Raw genomic sequence first — 18,047 nt, 5'->3', positions numbered from 1 at the left:
TAGAATTCTTATCCATGTAAGTTTAGTCACTTTTATGGCAATACTCCTTACCTGTGCCTCCTTGAGCAGATTATGAATTCCCTTAACCCATAGTCATTTTTGACTATTGTGTGTCTATTCATGTTTTTGGTTTGTATTTCATGTTTTTTTTTTTTGCATGAATATTAGAACTACACGCAGTGGTGCAGTGCAAGAGTTGGATTTTAGATACCTTGCTGTCAGAGGTTTGTAGATAAAGGTTCTTCCACAATCCAAGAACAATTTGGATTGGCAATCGAGGACTCTAGTATCAAAGGTGCTATTCTGGGCAAGCTGCTAAATTGAGATCATATTTTAACTTGCTCTTGTTGATATTTCCACAACTACCACTAGGTGGTTAATTTTTTTCCCCGTGTTCATTGTAAGTTATAAAGGATACAAGACACACTCTTCCTCAAAAAAGGCCGATTATGTAAATCTTGGTCAAAAATCAGATTCCTACATGATTTCTGGATGATTGAAAACTGGTTACAGATTCAGATTTTTATGCTGATTAGTTTACTGTCACGTACTGCAGGGTACAATGAAATTCTTTGTTCCCGTGGTGCTCACAGTGCAGCATATATATGATGAGACAAGCATCAAATACAGAAAATGAATGTAAAACAACAATGGTGCAAGATTATGGTGCAATCGGAAGTAGTGCAGGAAAAAAAAAGTGCAATGAGTATGTGGCAGCCCCTCTGGAAATGTGGTGTGAAAGAGATTATTAGTTCAGGAGTTTGATAGCAGTGATGAAGAAACTTAAGTCTGCTCATCCAGACTTTAAAGCTCCTGTATCTTCGCCCAGAAGGTGGAGAGTCATCCTTGATGGTACGTCTAGCCTTTGTGAGTCAATGCACTGAAGATGGACTGGGTTGTGTTCACTACTTTGCAGATTCAGGCAGTCAAGAGCAGCAGTTGTTATACCCGACTGTGATACATCCCATCAATATTACTCTCTATAGCACATCGGCAAAAGTTTGAGGGAATCCTCATGGTTTGTAGGTTAATTGGCCATTGTAATAAAAAAACACCAAATCTGTTAGGAGTGTGGAACTGTGTAGGAAGGAACTGCAGATGCTGGTTTAAACCGAAGATAGACGCAAAATGCTGGAGTATCCTTATCTCTGGAGAGGAGGGAGTGTAGAACTAGTGTGTGAACATGTGATTGATGATCAGTGTGGACTCAGTGGGCCAAGGGCATTTTTCCCCACTATCGCTAAACTAAAAAATACATGCCAAATCTTTTCAGATACATTGATGTCCTTTCTTAATCATTGCAGTGTGAAAGGATCAGGTTAAGTTACTAGTGGTACTGAAATGTAAAGATGTTAACCATCTTTCTATTTGCTCCATTGACAAGGACATGTTTGTGTTCATCCCACCCAACACCCCCGCTCCCTTAAGTCAACAACCAACAGCTACCTTGCTATCCTGACACAAGGATTCTGATCTCTTCCTTGTATGCTGTCTCACCTTTGATGTTGAACTAGTCAATTAACTTAAAGAAAGAGGTGGCACTATACTTGACCACCTATACTTGTTTTCCCCTATGGGTGTACAGGTAGTAAACCTGAGCACACAACCTTGTAGAACACAAGGGTCAGGATGGAGGAAATGTATGACCAATTCTAACTCTGGTACTTGGTCTGCTAGACTTGAAGTCCAGAGACCAGTTCCAGTTGGAGGCCCCAAGGTCAAGTTGAGATGAGCTTATGCAATATTTTTTAGTTTTAGCGATAAGGCATGAAAACAGGCTCTTTATCCAACCGAGTCCACGCTGACCGTCTATCATCCGTTCACACTAGTTCTGTTATTCCACTTTCATACTAGGGGCAATTTACAGGGGCCAATTAACCTACAAACCCACATATCATTGGGATGTGGAAGAAAACTGGAGCCCCTCAAGGAAACCCAGAGTCCCAGGGAGAACGTGCAAACTGCACGCAGACAACAGCCGAGCTCAGGATCAAACTGAGACAGCAGTTCTACCAGCTGCACCACGTTGAAGGCCAAGCCGAGTCAACGATTAGCATTTGAGCATGGGAGCTCTTAGTGTCAAAGGTGATCAATGGTGAATGGAAGGCAAAGGAGATGGCATTCTCTGGAGATCTATATGTTGTAGACAAATTAAAAGGTTGTCTAGATTGCCTGTTAAAGTGGTGCAGATTGTGACCAGTTAGCGATCTTACAAAGCACTTCCTCGATGTTGGAACTACTGGATGGTAGCCATTGAGACGTCACTTTTGTTGGAAACTGGATTGATAGATGTTTCCTTGAAGTAGATGACGACAGTAGGCTGTGGAAACGAGAGGTTGAAGATGTTGGCCAAGACTGCAGCCCGTCTGAAGGATTCCAACCCAAAATGTCACCCATCTTTTTTTCTCCAGAGATGCTGCCTGACCGCTGAGTTATTCCAGCACATTGTGTCCAACTGCTGAGTTATTCCAGCACTTTGTGTCTAACCGCAACCAATTGATTGGCACATCATTTCTAAATGCATCCAGGAACTGTCGCAAGGCTGGCCACTCAGTTTCCCCTCATGAAAGCAAACCTGAGTTCTGAAACAGTTGTGTGGGACAGAGCCAATGAGGGGAATGGGAAAAACCTAGCTGGAACTTTATTTCCTTGTTCAAAATGGGCTAAAAAGCACTGAGCACTGGTAAAGACAGGTTGATGCCACTTTTGGCTTGTTGTCTGCAATTGTATGCAGGCCCTGCCACAGTTGCCTGGCATCCATTTGACTGGTATTAACTTGCAAGTACATCCCAGTCTGTTGCTAGAGTCAGCTGAGGAACTGTTTATCTAAGCCCAGCTGTGCAAAAGAATGACTTGACAAGATGTTCTGCCAAGTCATCATTACAATGCAGGGTTGCAATGTTGCTGTATCAGTCAACAATAATGATGCATGTTTTTTTCATTTAGTTCTTCAGCTTTACTGCAGCAGCATGAGGAAACTGATAACATGCTTGGGCAATTTCATAGGACAGGCAAAAGTCAACTACATTGCTATCGATCTGTAGCCATTCGAAAGATCACAAGTTTTCTTTCCCTGAAGGAAAAAAGTGAACCAGATGGGTGCATAATATGCATCATCGCTTAGACTCAATATTTCATTTCTCAGCTGTTAACCTCCAAATTTAATCCAAAAATTTTAATCGCTCCGTTGCCATCTCCACTTTCTTTAATCTCTGGCTCTCAGACCAGTCGTGACATCTTCTCCTTTTTAAAACACTCTAGTATAAAAGGTTCCTCTTCTGATAGCACCCTCTCTGGCTTGACATTCTGAAGGCTTCATGGCTTCCCTACGATTCTTCACGCAACCCTAAAGCTGTTTTTGCTACTTAGTGTAACCATTGGAGCCAAGCTTTCCCCACATACTTCCCATTTCATGCACCTCTCCCAACATTAACTGTGGACCTAAAGTCTAAATGGCTAGAATCACCTCAACATCACCCTCCAAAATGTCAATTAATTGGTGAACGGTACCTTGCCATCTCTGTGCTTCAGGAATGATTCCTTACATGAATTTACATGAAAGTCCAAATTCTGAACTTTCCACTCGTCACTTTAATTTCATGTATCTTGTTGTGTTTTATGACTGTCAGCAGACCAATTTCCCTCCTGGGGTACATAAAGTTCTATCGGATCGTAAGCAAAGTGAGGCAGCAGTAGAATTACTGCCGTACAGCTTCAGAGACCAGTGTTCGAACTGTCCCCAGTGTACGGGTGAACGTAGGTCAGCGCGGACTTTATCTCTAAACTAAATAATAACATCACACCTTTGGAGAAACCCTTCCAGTATCTCCCACAACTTGTTCTGCCAAGTCATCATTACAATGCTACAGTTCTTGACGACAAGAGCTTGTCCTCTTAACCTCCCTGGGTTTCAGTTGGTCTATTGCATGTACAAGGATAAACTCATGTCCATATACACTTAACTATCTATATTACTAAAAGTCTGTTCTTGACCGGTTTTGGCCATCTGTGCTGCGATTTCCGAGAGAACGCCGCCACCTATGGCCGTCATTTTTGGCCACCTTGCTCAGAGCCCCCCTCCTCCGCATGTGTGCCGAGGATTTTTCCCGTCGATTAAAAATGACAGAGATAATAATGTTTTTACAAAATTCCCCATTCTCTCTGCTGCCCCCGCTGGCGGCAGGCGGGTGGGACTATAAAACCAGGAAGTGGTGTGCCTCAATCAGTGTCTGCAAGCTGGAGGAAGGCAGAGGGTCACGTTTCTCTGAGCTGTGAATAACACTGAACACATGTCTACTCAAATGTAAGTGTCCTTAGTGGTTCTAAAATGCTTGCAGAATGTGTCTATTGGTTCTAAAATGTTTGCAAAAAGTGTCTCTTTTGGTTCTACAATGCTTGCAGAATGTGTCTATTGGTTCTAAAGCTTGCAAAAATATGTATATTGGTTCTAAAGCTTGCAAAAATATGTCTATTGGTTCTAAAGCTGGCAAAAATATGTCTATTGGTTCTAAAGCTGGCAAAAATATGTCTATTGGTTCCAAAGCTGGCAAAAATATGTCTATTGGTTCTAAAGCTTGCAGAAAAAGTGTCTATAGGTTCTAAAGCTTGCAAAAAAATGACTATTGGTTCTAAAGCTTGGGTGTGGCTTGAAGTTGAAAGGCACTACTTACTGCAGATGGTGGCTTGGGTGCAATGGCTTGAAGTTAAAATGCATTACTTACTGCAAATGGGGGAGTGGATGCATTAGCTTGAAGTTGAAAGACACTACTTACTGCAAATGGTGGCATGAAGTTGAAAGGCACTACTTACTGCAAATTGTGGCTTGGGAGCTTTGGCTTGAAGTTGAAAGGCACTATTACTGCAAATGGTGGCTTGGCTGCTTTGGCTTGAAGTTGAAAGGCACTACTTACTGCAAATGGTGGCTTGGGTGTGGCTTGAAGTTGAAAGACACCACTTACTGCAAATGGTGGCATAAAGTTGAAGGGCACTACTTACTGCAAATGGTGGATTGGTTGCTTTGGCTTGAAGTTGAAAGGCACTACTTACTGCAAATGGTGGCTTGGGTGCTTTGGCTTGAATTTGAAAGCACTGCTTACTGCAAATGGTGGCTTTGGAGCTTTGGCTTGAAGTTGAAAGGCACTACTTACTGCAAATGATGGCTTGGGTGTGGCTTGAAGTTGAAAGACAACACTTACTGCAAATGGTGGCATGAAGTTGAAAGGCACTACTTACTGCAAATGGTGGCTTGGGAGCTTTGGCTTGAAGTTGAAAGCACTACTTACTGCAAATGGTGGCTTGGGTGTGGCTTGAAGTTGAAAGACACCACTTACTGCAAATGATGGCTTGGGTGTGGCTTGAAGTTCAAAGACACTACTTACTGCAAATGATGGCTTGGGTGTGGCTTGAAGTTGAAAGGCACCTCTTACTGCTAATGGTGGCTTGGGTGTGTCTTGGGTGTGGTTTGAAGTTGAAAGCCACTACTTACTGCATGGTATGGGTGCATTGGCTTGAAGTTGATGCAAGATGGAGGAGGGAGAGGTCACGACTCGCTGTCTTTAGTGGCTTTGCACCCTACTTCAAATGGTATGAAACTGCACTTGAAATTGGTGGCCTTGCACCCTGCTAGAAGTGGTAAGAAACTGCACTTGAATTTGGTGGCCTTATACCCTGCTTGAAATAGAATTTCGAGGATTAGCCGTGAGTCAACTACCAGCCTACCAGCCCACCAGCCGTGAGTGAGTGAGTTGCCAGCACAACAGGCTTGATTGACTGAGACGCCAGCCCAAGAATCCATTTGGCGCACAATTTGCATACTAGCCCTCTGGTAACCAGTCCCTTCAGCCCACAACACCCATACTAGCGCTCCAGAACCCCCCCCCCCCCAACTGGCCACCAATATTAGAATTGGTGGAGAGGTGGAATATTGCGTTGGATGTCCAGCCTTCCTGTGTGATGCTGGGACCCAACGGGTCCCACTTAGTCTAGTGTTATATATAATTATGGGCAACATTGCTCACGAGTCCCACAGCCAGTTTTAATGGGAGTTTAATTTCAGTTTAACATGCAGGTATTCTCTCTAACATTCACTGTTTTCACTTCATTTGTTCATTTGGAGAACATATTCAATATGAAGGAACCAAATGGATGTTTATTGCAGATGTACATATAGGTCAAAAAATGAAATACAAACCAAATAATTAATTGTCCAAAGTCCACACCTGGTATAGGAAACGTCCCCATCTTGTTTTCATACATTTCAAATCAAAAGCAACTCATTTCCATTATTTGCACCAAATTTAGTCACATTTTAATTTATAATGTTTTAAACACGATTGCATTACAGACCCACAACTAAAAGCACCAGACATGGATCAGAAGTCAGACACAGCCTGGCAGTGGGGAAATGCTCATTTCATTACCCACGGTCAGGTCCAACATAGAATGCAACAGTCCACCAGGTTAGCTACTTTCCCCATTAAATAAGACATGGCTAGACAAATATGAAGGTGCTTACAGCACAAATTTTTAATGCTGGTCTGACCAATAATGTGCACTGTATTCTAGAGCAGATAAATTGTCCTTTCACTCCCAATGTTAACAAATAGTTCTCATTGCAATGAGAAAATGTATATACTGGCTTTTGGAAGAAACTACTTTAATCACCAAGCCAAATTTTGTTTTAATATATAGAAATGCACATATTTAATTAAGTTCAGTTGCTGAGTGCAGATGTAGTGGGGGTGGGGTTGGGAGTATTTAGCTTGTCTCCTGCTAGTTTAGATATTAAAGAATATAAAGCATTAAATCCTAGTTTCTTACATGCCCATCATGAGGTACATTAGATAGACACAAAGTGCAGGAGTAATTCAACGGGTCAGGCAGCATCTCTGGAGAAGAAACTGGTGACGTTTCGGGTCGAGACCCTTCTTCAGATTCAATCTGAAGAAAGGTCTCGACCTAAAACGTCACCCATTCCTTTTCTCCAGAGATGCTGCCCTGCCCGCTGAGTTACTCCAGCATTCTTTGGTGTAAACCAACATCTGCAGTTCCTTCCTACATCATGTTGGAGAGAAACCTGGTCATTCATTGTGGTGGCAGTAAATGTTAAGCAGATTACAATTGCATGGACAGTCATTTGATCAAAGGCTTCCATTTAGTTTAAGACAAATCCACAACATGGTGCACAATAGTCTTTTATTGTACCTGTTACTCTGCTGCTGCATTAAAGTAAAGTGAAGGGTAAAAGTAACAAAGCTGAACACAACACTTCATTAGACGCTTTGCATCCACTTTCTTAAAATGATACACCACTTTTCTAAGTAAAATCTTCAAAAGCAAAAAGGGGAAGTCCAGCCGCTAAGTTTTACCACCGAACAGAACGGGGTGAGGAACTCACTGCTACTAATTCTATATTCTGAATACGACCGATTAGGAGCGCTTTGGAAACAGGCGGAAGGATACTTTGTAAAACTGCAATATTGTTCAGCAATGGGGAGAGGACACCGTCAACTAATTTTGCGATGCGCTAAGAAATTACATGTCAAATATTTCTACAATGGCCAACAATGCTATGCAATTGTTTCATTCTCCAGTGAAATTCTACACACCGTGGCAGATTAAGCTTGGGTTTTACTGGAGTTTTCTTTATTAAAAAAAAAAATCCAGGGTAATCCGAATGCATGAATTGGTTATGGGGCTTGATTTACAACTGTAATAAATTTGTATACATCATAAACAGGAGGCAAACAGTCATTTACAAACCACTCAACCAAAATCCCCTTTCCAATCTCTTATGGATTTGAAATACAACTAAAATAAAACAACCAAGATTGAGTATCTGAAACTACAGCAGCAAATTAAAAACAAAACACTCTCACCCAGACAGTAGCTTATGTAAATATGGGCAGAGGCTGACTGTGGCGCTTGGATGGGCAATGGCTGTCTACGTTACTTTGTATGAACTACTGAAGTGCTGAAGAGAAGCTTCTGCTTTTTTTTCTTCTTCTTCCCATTCTTCTCTTCTGCAAAAAAAAGAGCACAGAGTTAGAAATGCTTGCATAGTCATGCCACTTACAATTTCAGTTCAAGAGAATCGAATACATGTTTTTGGTTGAGTGGTAACATTATTCCATTGCATCTGTAAACTGCTGGATATTTTGATGAAACATTCCCAAGCAGAATAAAATGGCACTCAGTTTATTGCATATTTTAGAAACAGGGATTCAATTTGTTACAGCATCTCACCAACTGTGAAGAAAACAACATTGACACAAGACCTTATAGAGATGAACAAAATCATGAGAGGAATAGCGGGTATACGCACAGAGCCTCTTGTCCAATGAAGGGGAATCGAGAACCAGAGGATATAGGTTTACGGTGAGGAGAGAAAGAATTAATAGGAAACGGAAGGATAACTTTTCCACAAAATGGGGGTTGGGTGTATGGAATGAGCTGCCGGAAGAGGTAGTTGAGCCGGGTACCATTGCAATGTGTAAGAAACATTTAGACAGGTACATGAATATGACAGGTTTAGAGGGAGATGAGCCAAGTTGGGCCGAAGGGCCTGTTTCCACACCATAAGTCCCTATGACTCAGACATCCACAACAAATGAAAGCAAATTCCTTTTAAAAACCGGAGGGGTTACAGCATAGGAGGCCATTTAACTTCCAAGGAGCCCTGTTTCTTCAGTTTTTCCACATAAAGGTGCTCCTCATATTCCAGGCATCATTCCCATAAACTTGTCCGTTGTCTTTACATCTTTCTTGAACAACACACCAGTTAAAGCTCAACTAGTTGGGTTAAAGGTTTGTGACTGCTTTGGTCTTGTGCCTCTTATGCCTCTATTGTAAAGAACAGGATCCCCTGTAAGCTTTATTAATTACTTTCACCACCTGCCCTGCCACTTTCAGCATGTTGAATCTAAATGTTCGTTTGTTCGTATAATGGCACCTTCTGCTTTTCAACTTTACCAAAATGCAACATCACTTTGCATTAAATTTCATCTGTCACTAGTCCATTCCTCCCTCCAGCCTGTACTCATCTCCTGAAGCCTTTTAGTCTCCCTTTTGCAGTTCACCATCATTTGCACCTTTAGAAGTTATGCCCTATACAACCAGTTCCAAATTATTAACAGATTAAGCACTGCCCTGGTACCAACATCTGTACAATGCATTATATACCATTCTCCCCGATTTGAAGAGCAATCTTTTAATTACTAGTCCATTGTTTACATGGTTTTCCTTCATTTTTCAGACTTGAAAATTAATTTTAATTTACTTTAGTGATACAGCGTAGAAACGGGCCCTTCGACCCACCAAATCCTACTAGTAATCACCCGTACACTAGTTCTATCCTACACACCAGCACACTAGGGATAATTTACAGAAGCCAATTAACCTACAAATCTGTAAGTCTGTGGAATGTGGGAGAAATCCAGAGCACCTGGAGAAAACACACGCGGTCACAGGGAGAATGTACTCACTCCATGAAGACATCACCCTGGAATGAACCCTGGTCTCTGACGCTGTAAAGCAGCAGCTCTGCCACTGTGCCACCCTTTAAATTCTATCCTTAAAAAAAAAAATTCTAAATTTTTTTTTGCAAATCCATTGCATTTTTTCATCCTATCAATATCACAAAAAAATCCCAGTAATAATAGCATTTAAACTGAAAAGTTTAAGGTCAACCCAACATTTTATTCTAACTTCCATGCAAAGAAAGTGTTCTCCTGCAACATTCATTTCCTGCAGATGTATATTGGTGATGATGTGCCTAGAATTAAGGCAATAGGAAAATCAGAAACAAAATGTTGGAAGAAGCATCCACATTAAACATCATTCGGTAAATGTTTTAGATCCAGGACCCTTCACTGAAAACACTTATGATTGCTCATTAGATGTGATACCGGAAGGCAGAGCTGCGTCATTAATTCTCCTTACTGAGTAGATAAAGGGACAAAATTCTGGAGTAACTCAGCGGGCCAGGCAGCATCTCTGGAGAAGTAGAATCGGTGACGTTACCTATTCCTTTTCTCCAGAGATGCTGCCTGACCGCTGTTACTCCAGCATTTTGTGTCTATCATTAACAGACTTCTACTTCTTACTTGGGATGACTTTGCAACCTGCTCCCCTACCTGCACAAAGCTCTGGGACTGGAACATTATCAAGCTTGAGGAAGGCTGCTTCCATAGCCTGACTGAAGGAATTCTGAAAGCTGGGTACAGGTACACGGTCCGAGATATCACTCTCTCCGTCACTATCTGCTGGAGGCATCAAACTTGTTTCTGCTATCAGACGGAAAAAAAAATTCCATGAGTTCAATGTTGACTTTTACACTAATATGAAGCAGCACAAATTTATTTGAAAGTCATATTAAATGTTAAGTAGAAACCTTTTCTTGGAGATACTTTGGACCACACGTCTGCTTTTGCCTTCCCATCCTTCAGCATCTAGAATAAGAAATGCTAACTAGTATTTAAGATCTTTAACGTGGAAGCGAAGCAAAATAAAAAAAGATAAAAGCAACAGTAAACAATACAGATGTCCATTCAGAGCGAACAAACTCAGGTGTGGGCAGATGTTGGGAGAAGTGATGGAGAGGTGAGGTTTTCAAGAGATTCTTACAAATGTAAAACAGGAATTCTTGAGAGGAATCACAGCAGTTGTAATAAATGTTAGGAGTAGGATATAGGGATGAAGACAATTCGGTAACTGAAATGAAGAAGCCACGACGAATTTTAAAATAATTTAAATTCAAGGAACCGGGACATCAGAAGCCAAAGGCAGACACACGGGAGACCAGTCAGGGTAACAGAAGAATAGCAAGTCCAGAGGAGATATAGGAACAGTAAGAATTTGAAAATAGTAGAAACCAAAATGGTACACAGGCACACTTTCAAAATGATCTGGAAATGGGGCCATAACCCAATCCAAAAAGATACCACAATCTATCCCACCAAGATTGCCAGTGAAGCAAATAAAATCAGCAACAGATGAGCAGCAGTAATATGTATTGGATGTTAACAATCCTCCATAATATCTGATGGGAGAACATTATGGTTCATACAAGGCTGTGTTGATGGACAACCTCGCGAGCAGAGACCGAGGACTGGCTATTAAAATACTACAAGAAAGCATACGACGTGTGTGTGGACTATATTTCTACGGGTACCATAATCGATCAGAGGGGCCAGAAACCTGAGCGACTTGCCGCAAAGAGAAATGCCACAAGGATGGATATTGGTGGGAAATGAGGATGCAATATCTTGCATCTATATAGCACATTTAAGACGTACTAAGGTGCAATAATCAAACACAATTTAACACTGGGTAACACAAGCAATGAGATCCCAGAGACGAGTTCCAAGAGCGTCTAAAATTCTAATCTCTTTAGCAACTCTGAGGGAATTCAAATTCTTAGGACAAAGATGCTGAAGGAAGGATTGCCATGAGTGGAACAAAGTAAACCTGGCAGCAGCAAAAGGGCAAAAATGGAACGCAAAGAGCAAACCACGTACAAGCCGTGAGGAAGCAAGAGGGGTTAGGCCATGAAGGGGAGAACTTCAACACGGAGATTATTCTATTGAGAGCCAATAATATCAACAAGTTGGTGAAGTAGACTAGTGTGCTGCAGATCTCAATTTCAGAGCTGTTATTCCTGTCAGTCTTTCATGTTGTCCCATTAAGTTAATTTAATTTAATTTGTAGTTATGGAGGCGGTTGGCGAAACAAGATCAAAGCAACAAATATATATCATTTATGAAATTGGCAAGGATCCTAACAGAAGGTCTTACCATTCGAACAGAATTCAGAAAAGATAGGCAGATTTCTTAAGCATAAAAAGGTTGCATTTAATTACGAGGACAGTGAGTGAAAGTAAAATATGTGGGCATTGGTGGTTTCAAAAGAGGCAAGACATTATACCAAACAGGAAAATGCCAATGCCTGCTGGCAAAAGAAACGGGGAAAGAACTGGTCAGGGGACCAAGACGTTGGCCTCATGGGCAAAGGCAACTTGGAGAGAAGCAAAGATACATGTGGGAAAGGAGCAGTGGAAAGGAAGAGCTGAACAGATGGATCAATAAATCCGTCTACAGGAACCTTGTAACTGAAAAGTGAAGGGATTAAGAAGGGTGGAGGAATTTAATTGAACAAAATTAAAATGGTCGCAATCTAAGGCTGAGAAACACCTCAGAATTAAATGCAGTACACTCCCTTTGATTACATACACTCTGTAGCAGCACAAACCAATTTCTTAACTTCATTAAATCATGCCAAAACAAATCATTCAGACATTTTACACATCAAAATTGTGTTTATTGCCATTACTGTTAGCCAATGAAACAAGGATGAGAATCAGTAGTCTACTATATCACAACCAAAGTCAATGTACCCAGTAAATTGCCCATTTGCAACAACTTCTGCCAGCAAAAAGCAAAGCAATTTTCCAGAAAATGCAATGAATTAAGAATAGTTACATAAACCATCATCATTAAATCAATCTTGGACCCTTGCAGCAATGTTGGCAGCAAGCTTAATTACAGACGGGCAACTACTGAAATCATCTTTCTTTAGGCCAGTCAAGCAGTCATCAAATACAACCACAAAATACACGTTATAATTCATTAATATGCTGGTTAAGTCTTGAAGTGCCAACTGTAAAGGAACATTAATCCGTTTTCTCCAGTGGTGAGATTACCTTATGAAGATCCCCAGCCATTTATTGGGTTTCCACCATTTAAAAATTTATACTAATTAAAACCAATACGGCATTCATCAATGCCATTAAAATTCATTGTATACCTATGGGATTATTTTAGTTCAGTATAGTTTAATAAGCTATTTTATAATCGCATAAAGGCTAAACAAATGATTCAGTTGGCAATTTGGAACATTGAATTTCTTCACAAAAGTGCATCCTAATCCACACAAATGAAATTAAAGAAAACTGAGAGCCAAGTGTACAAATTAGTGATTGGAGTGCAAAGTGCCTGTAACATTCTAGACATTTTGAGAATTTAAGAACGATAAAATTCTGAAATACCAAGTGGTTAAATAGAATGAAGTCCTTGCAAATGATCATGTTGCATGAAGAGCAAGTTAAACAGCATTAATCACCCTAAATCAAGTACTTTTCTCCAGCAGCTAAATCAACTTGTCATGAATAAAATATTTATACAGCAGCTAAATCAACTCGTCATGAATAATATATTGATATATTACTTCAAAAATAAAGAATTAATTCATTGTTGTTACCTGAGCAAATGAAGGAAAGTGAACATCATCCTCCATGCTACCAACACACAGAGAAGGACTTCCAGGATTAAATGCAGGGGCTGATGGATTCAATGTTGATTCTAAAAGGAAGAATTAGAATAGATGCCAAAGTATTAAAGTATTAATTAGAACATTAAGCAGCACAAAATAAAAACTGCAGCAGCAAAATAGGCCTGTCAGGTTACCTCAACACCAGACCAAACAAATAACATACAGATTTCCCCCACCCCACGTCACTGTAAATGCTCATCTATATAATTCCAGCAGATTCCAGTGTAAAAGGCCTGTCCCACTTGGGCGACCTAATCCGCGAGTTCTGGCGAGTTTGACCTCGACTCATACTCGCAGCATGGTCGACACGAGGTTGTAGGAGGTCTTCGTAACTCTCCTTCATGCTCGAGCGTGGTCTCCACGTACTCGAGGCCTCAGCTAGGTCGCGGCGTTTTTTTCAATATGTTAAAAAATGCCCACAAGTAAAAAAAGGTTGCCATGGAAAAAATCGATACTTTTTTTACTCGTAGGTTTAGTCGTAGTAGGTCGGCATGTTAGTCGTAGGTAATCGAGGGTAGTCGTAGATAGTCTTCATCATAATCGAAGGGAGGTCGTCTTCATTCTCCACTATGCGGTGTCCAATTTTCCCAGTTAGTCGTAGCTAAGTCTTCAACATATTCGAAGTAGGTCGAAGGAGGTGTTCTACATAGTCGAAAAAGAGGTCTTCAACCTGACATTTTTTTTTTTTTTTACTCTTCTAAACTCGCCAATTAGGTCGCCCAAGTGGGACAGCCCCTTCATATTGAGTGCTTCTGCCTCTGCACAGAAAGAGATGACGCAGGTCCATCTCACCTCATCCTCTCAGTTCCACGTATAAACTTTCAGCCTCCAATACTACCTCTCCTCCCCCACCTGGATCTATCCACCCATCGCCAACCAGGCTTTATATCACCCTGGGTAGAGAAGACATTTCCAGCAGGGTGGCACAGCTCAATGTGGTTTCATTTCATTGTTTCAAAGTTTGCCACCAGAATACTAAAGATGCACCCAAGTACAAAAACAATGAAGCGTGTACCTCTCCAAAAATGAAAACTTGGTGTTGAAATCTATAATGTTAGATAGCGTGGCTTTAGAGATCTTGTTCAAAAAGCGAAAAGCATAAAAAGGAAGCTGCAAGTGATCGTAAAACCACACACACACGGGCGACTGCCTGGAATGTGCTGCCAGGAATGGTAGCTGAGGCAGGTAAGATAGTTGCATTTAAAGAGTTTGGATAGGCATATGGATTAGCAGGGAATGGAGGGATATGGATTATGTGCAGGTAGATATTAGTGCAAATCTGAAAGCAGACCTCTAGTTCTCCCAAAAGGGACTTTGCACTATATATAGGCTAAAATATCATATAATAATATATACAATCAGGCTAGTGTGAAACCTGTGGCGGGGGGGGGGGGGGGGTGAGAAGACATCAATGAGGAGATGACCAACATAATCAGCTTCCCCATTCTACATACATCGTAGAAAGGTTATCAGCTGCTGGTGAAACACGATTAACCATGAAAATCAGTCAATATTTGAGGAAGTGTGAATAAAAACATTGTTTAAAAATGCAATTTAAACTGACATTCCACTGCAATGGCACACTGTTTTACCTACTGCTTGTACCCCCCCAAACCTATGGACATCCCTACATACGTGCGAGCTCCCATATTATTAAATTCAAAAGTGACACATGCATACACACTCCTACCAATGACAAAACTAGTTTCCTCTCTCACGCTCTCCACTTTTAGTCGTCGTTAGCTCTTAGTCCTGTGCTTTTGACATTACAATATTGCGGAGGCATGGTTACCATAGAGTGATTTCCGTGTATTTTCTGACTTGGGGGACAAAATTGATTTATGAGCTTATGTGACAACTGAACCCGTTCATTACCTCGGGAAAGGCTGTTGGGGGCCTTATTTATGACGTAACACAAAACAGGAAAAATTCGTAGTGTAGCTTAATTATTTAAATGTTATCACATTCCAAGTTAAATTGAAACAAGCCAAATATTTGCTTTGTGACTTCAATATTAGAATTGCAAGTATAGAATTTCATACCTGGCAGTGAATTAGGACTGCTGCTAAGGGTTGCTGTGCTGGCTGAAAGACTGTTTGAAGGCAGAGAGTCACCATCAGAGCTGGCAAAGGAAACAATAAATTGCCCACTTTCTGTTGCGCCAAATGCTGGGAATTGCTGGTAGTTTTCCAGTCCAATTTGTACTTCTAGATCTAAATGAGAGTTAGTTAATTGCAGATGTCACTCAGTATCAGTTACAATGGAGGTCAAGATAAGTGAAAGCACTCACATTTGCCTTGCTTTTCATTTTCTTCCATTTCAATCCTACGTTCCCTTCGACGCTCATCCCGAGCTTTCTTCAAGCGAAGACATTTCCTTCTGTCCAGATCAACTATCAAAGAAGAAAAAGGACTCAATTATTTGGGTGCCAAAAGCAAGTCGCTCAAATAATGTCCGATTCAATTTGAAAAAAACCTTCAAACCTGCAAAAGCATCCAACGTTTCTTTCGAAATCACAGGTGGTGTCAGGGCCAGCTCACAAATACTAAACTCACAGGTCAATGGCAGATGACACAAATAACGGTGTCTGTGTCGTACATCCTGAGGAAAACAGTTCATGTTGATGCAAGTTACTTAAGGCAGCCTTTTGTAAAGCAGATTCAAATAAGCTTTCCCTTCAGAGACACAAAATGCTGGAATAACTCAGCAGATCAGGCAGCATCTCTGGAGAAAAGGAGGCGGTGATGTTTCTGGTCACGACCCGTCTACAGTCTGAAGAAGGGTCTCGACCCTAAACGTCACCCACTGAGTTACTCCAGCATTTTGTGTCCATCTTCAGTGTAAACCAGCATCTGCAGTTCTATCCTACACAAGCTTTCCCTTTACCTGTGCTCCAAATACAATACAAAATCCAATCCTACTTTTTCTTTAAAAGAGTTAACTTCAGCTGAAGCATGATAATCAAAAATGTTGGAGTGGGGAATTTAAAAAAATGATGGAATTATATAGATGAGCTTTTAAATGCATGTCTAAGCAAGCCATTTTGTCCTCATGGTGAGGCAATGCCACTCAAATGGTAGAAGTTAAATCAAATAACATCACAGTTGGCTTTTGTAGATGGTTTATGCATGCAACCTATAACGTAGCTACCTCAACACCACTAACCACGCCCAGCCATATCAGTATAACTGTGATATCCTCCCCTTGTTCCTCCCTTTGGTTCCAGTACGCCTGAAGACTAGATGCAGTCAGTACTGGGACGTGTGTAACATGTGCCTTGATTAAAGACTCAGTAAAGGTTACAGTGTGTCAGACTCCACTCCTTTACATGGTGTCAGCAAGTTAAACGCGCGCCTCCTGTTTATCGGGGTTTATTTGTCCCTAGTCCAACTAGTGTTTAATTCCCTATTCATCACGGCATCCTCATGCCGAAAGCCCTCTCCCCTTGTCTTTGACGCTGACATTGCGGAATGTTGGGCTCTTTTTGTGATGGACTACAACCACTTCATCAACATCGTGCACCGAAATGACCCTGATGTGGTCAAAGCCTCGCTCCTGTTGAACCTTGCCGGTCCTGATGCTATGAAACGAGCTCAGGCTTTCAACTATGATCCAGCGGTCCTGGATGACAACGACCAGGTCGTCGAGCCGGCGGAATCTGCCAATGACCCGGTATGTCTCTTACGCAAGTTTGCGGAGATTTGTGACTTGCCCTCCAACCGCATATTGGAGCGGGCTAGATTTTTCACACGGAAGCAGCAGCCTGATGAGCCTGTTGAATGTTTTATCGCTGACCTGCGCTACCTTGCTCAGCGGTGCCGTTTCGAGACCATGCGTGATCAGCTCACCAGAGATATCCTTGTCACCGGCATGCTAGATCAGAAGCTACGCGCAGATCTGCTGCAGAGACCAGACCTCACCCTGACTCAGGCAATGCATGCTTGCCGCATAGCTGAAGTAGTTGCCCCGCCACATGGGCAGAAGGGATCTGACAATCGGGCTATTAATCTGACTGGTGTTGCTATGCCACGTCGCAAACAAGGCAACTTTCGCCCTACGCCGCGGCCGACTTATGCCCCTCGGGTCCCGCTTGTCAAGAAGTGTCCCAACTGCAATTATATCCACTCCATGCAGTCGCAGTGCCCAGCACTTGGCAAAGCTTGCAATTTCTGTAGGAAGATGAACCATTTTTCAGCTGCCTGTCGTTCCCGTGAGGAACGTTCCCTCAGCTCCTAGACAAGTTTTAAACAACCTTCAGCAAGCTGATAGCGATTTCGATTCCCAGTCTTCAGTCGACACTGACCTCGACTCTGAGCCCAGCTGTTCCATGGGAGATGCCAGTGTTTACACTCTCCTTCATGGCCGATCTCGCCTCCCTGATCCTTCTGTACTCATTACTGTCAACAACAAGTCCTTCTCCGCGAAGCTCGACACGGGGGCGAAAGTGAATGTTATGTCAACATCCCTATTCAAACGGATAAGAAATAATGAGCTGTTGACTGCTGATCGCTCCATATTGCGTGCTTATGGGGGAGAAGAGCTAACACCTGTGGGGAGGGCCACCTTCCATTGTGTGCTGCAGAAATCATCCAGTGACCCGTCGTTTTTTATTCTGGACTGTGACTGTTACTCTATTGAGCAATCAAGCCTGCCAGGATCTCGGTCTGGTGTATTTCGACCGCACGGTCCACGAAGTGCGGGTGATGCTGAGTCCACTCTCC

General features: G+C 41.8%; 1 protein-coding gene across 1 annotated transcript in view; it reads right to left on the bottom strand.

Moving 5' to 3' along the window:
- Positions 1-6,133: 6,133 nt before the first annotated feature.
- rnf10 (ring finger protein 10) overlaps positions 6,134-18,047 on the bottom strand; it is a 33,757-nt gene continuing 21,843 nt past the window's right edge. The window contains exons 11-17 of the mRNA XM_033043663.1: positions 15,810-15,927; positions 15,617-15,718; positions 15,369-15,539; positions 13,255-13,355; positions 10,391-10,448; positions 10,134-10,286; positions 6,134-8,021 (exon numbers count right to left, since the gene is read on the bottom strand). Coding sequence (XP_032899554.1) covers positions 7,948-8,021; positions 10,134-10,286; positions 10,391-10,448; positions 13,255-13,355; positions 15,369-15,539; positions 15,617-15,718; positions 15,810-15,927 — 777 coding nt within the window. The 3' untranslated portion in view covers positions 6,134-7,947. The remainder of the gene's footprint in view (positions 8,022-10,133; positions 10,287-10,390; positions 10,449-13,254; positions 13,356-15,368; positions 15,540-15,616; positions 15,719-15,809; positions 15,928-18,047) is intronic.

Source organism: Amblyraja radiata, chromosome 25 (genome assembly GCF_010909765.2).
Source record: "Amblyraja radiata isolate CabotCenter1 chromosome 25, sAmbRad1.1.pri, whole genome shotgun sequence".
NCBI classification, from domain to species: domain Eukaryota; kingdom Metazoa; phylum Chordata; class Chondrichthyes; order Rajiformes; family Rajidae; genus Amblyraja; species Amblyraja radiata.
Note: the sequence above shows the minus strand (reverse complement) of the source record. Positions and strands in the feature narration are given on the sequence as shown.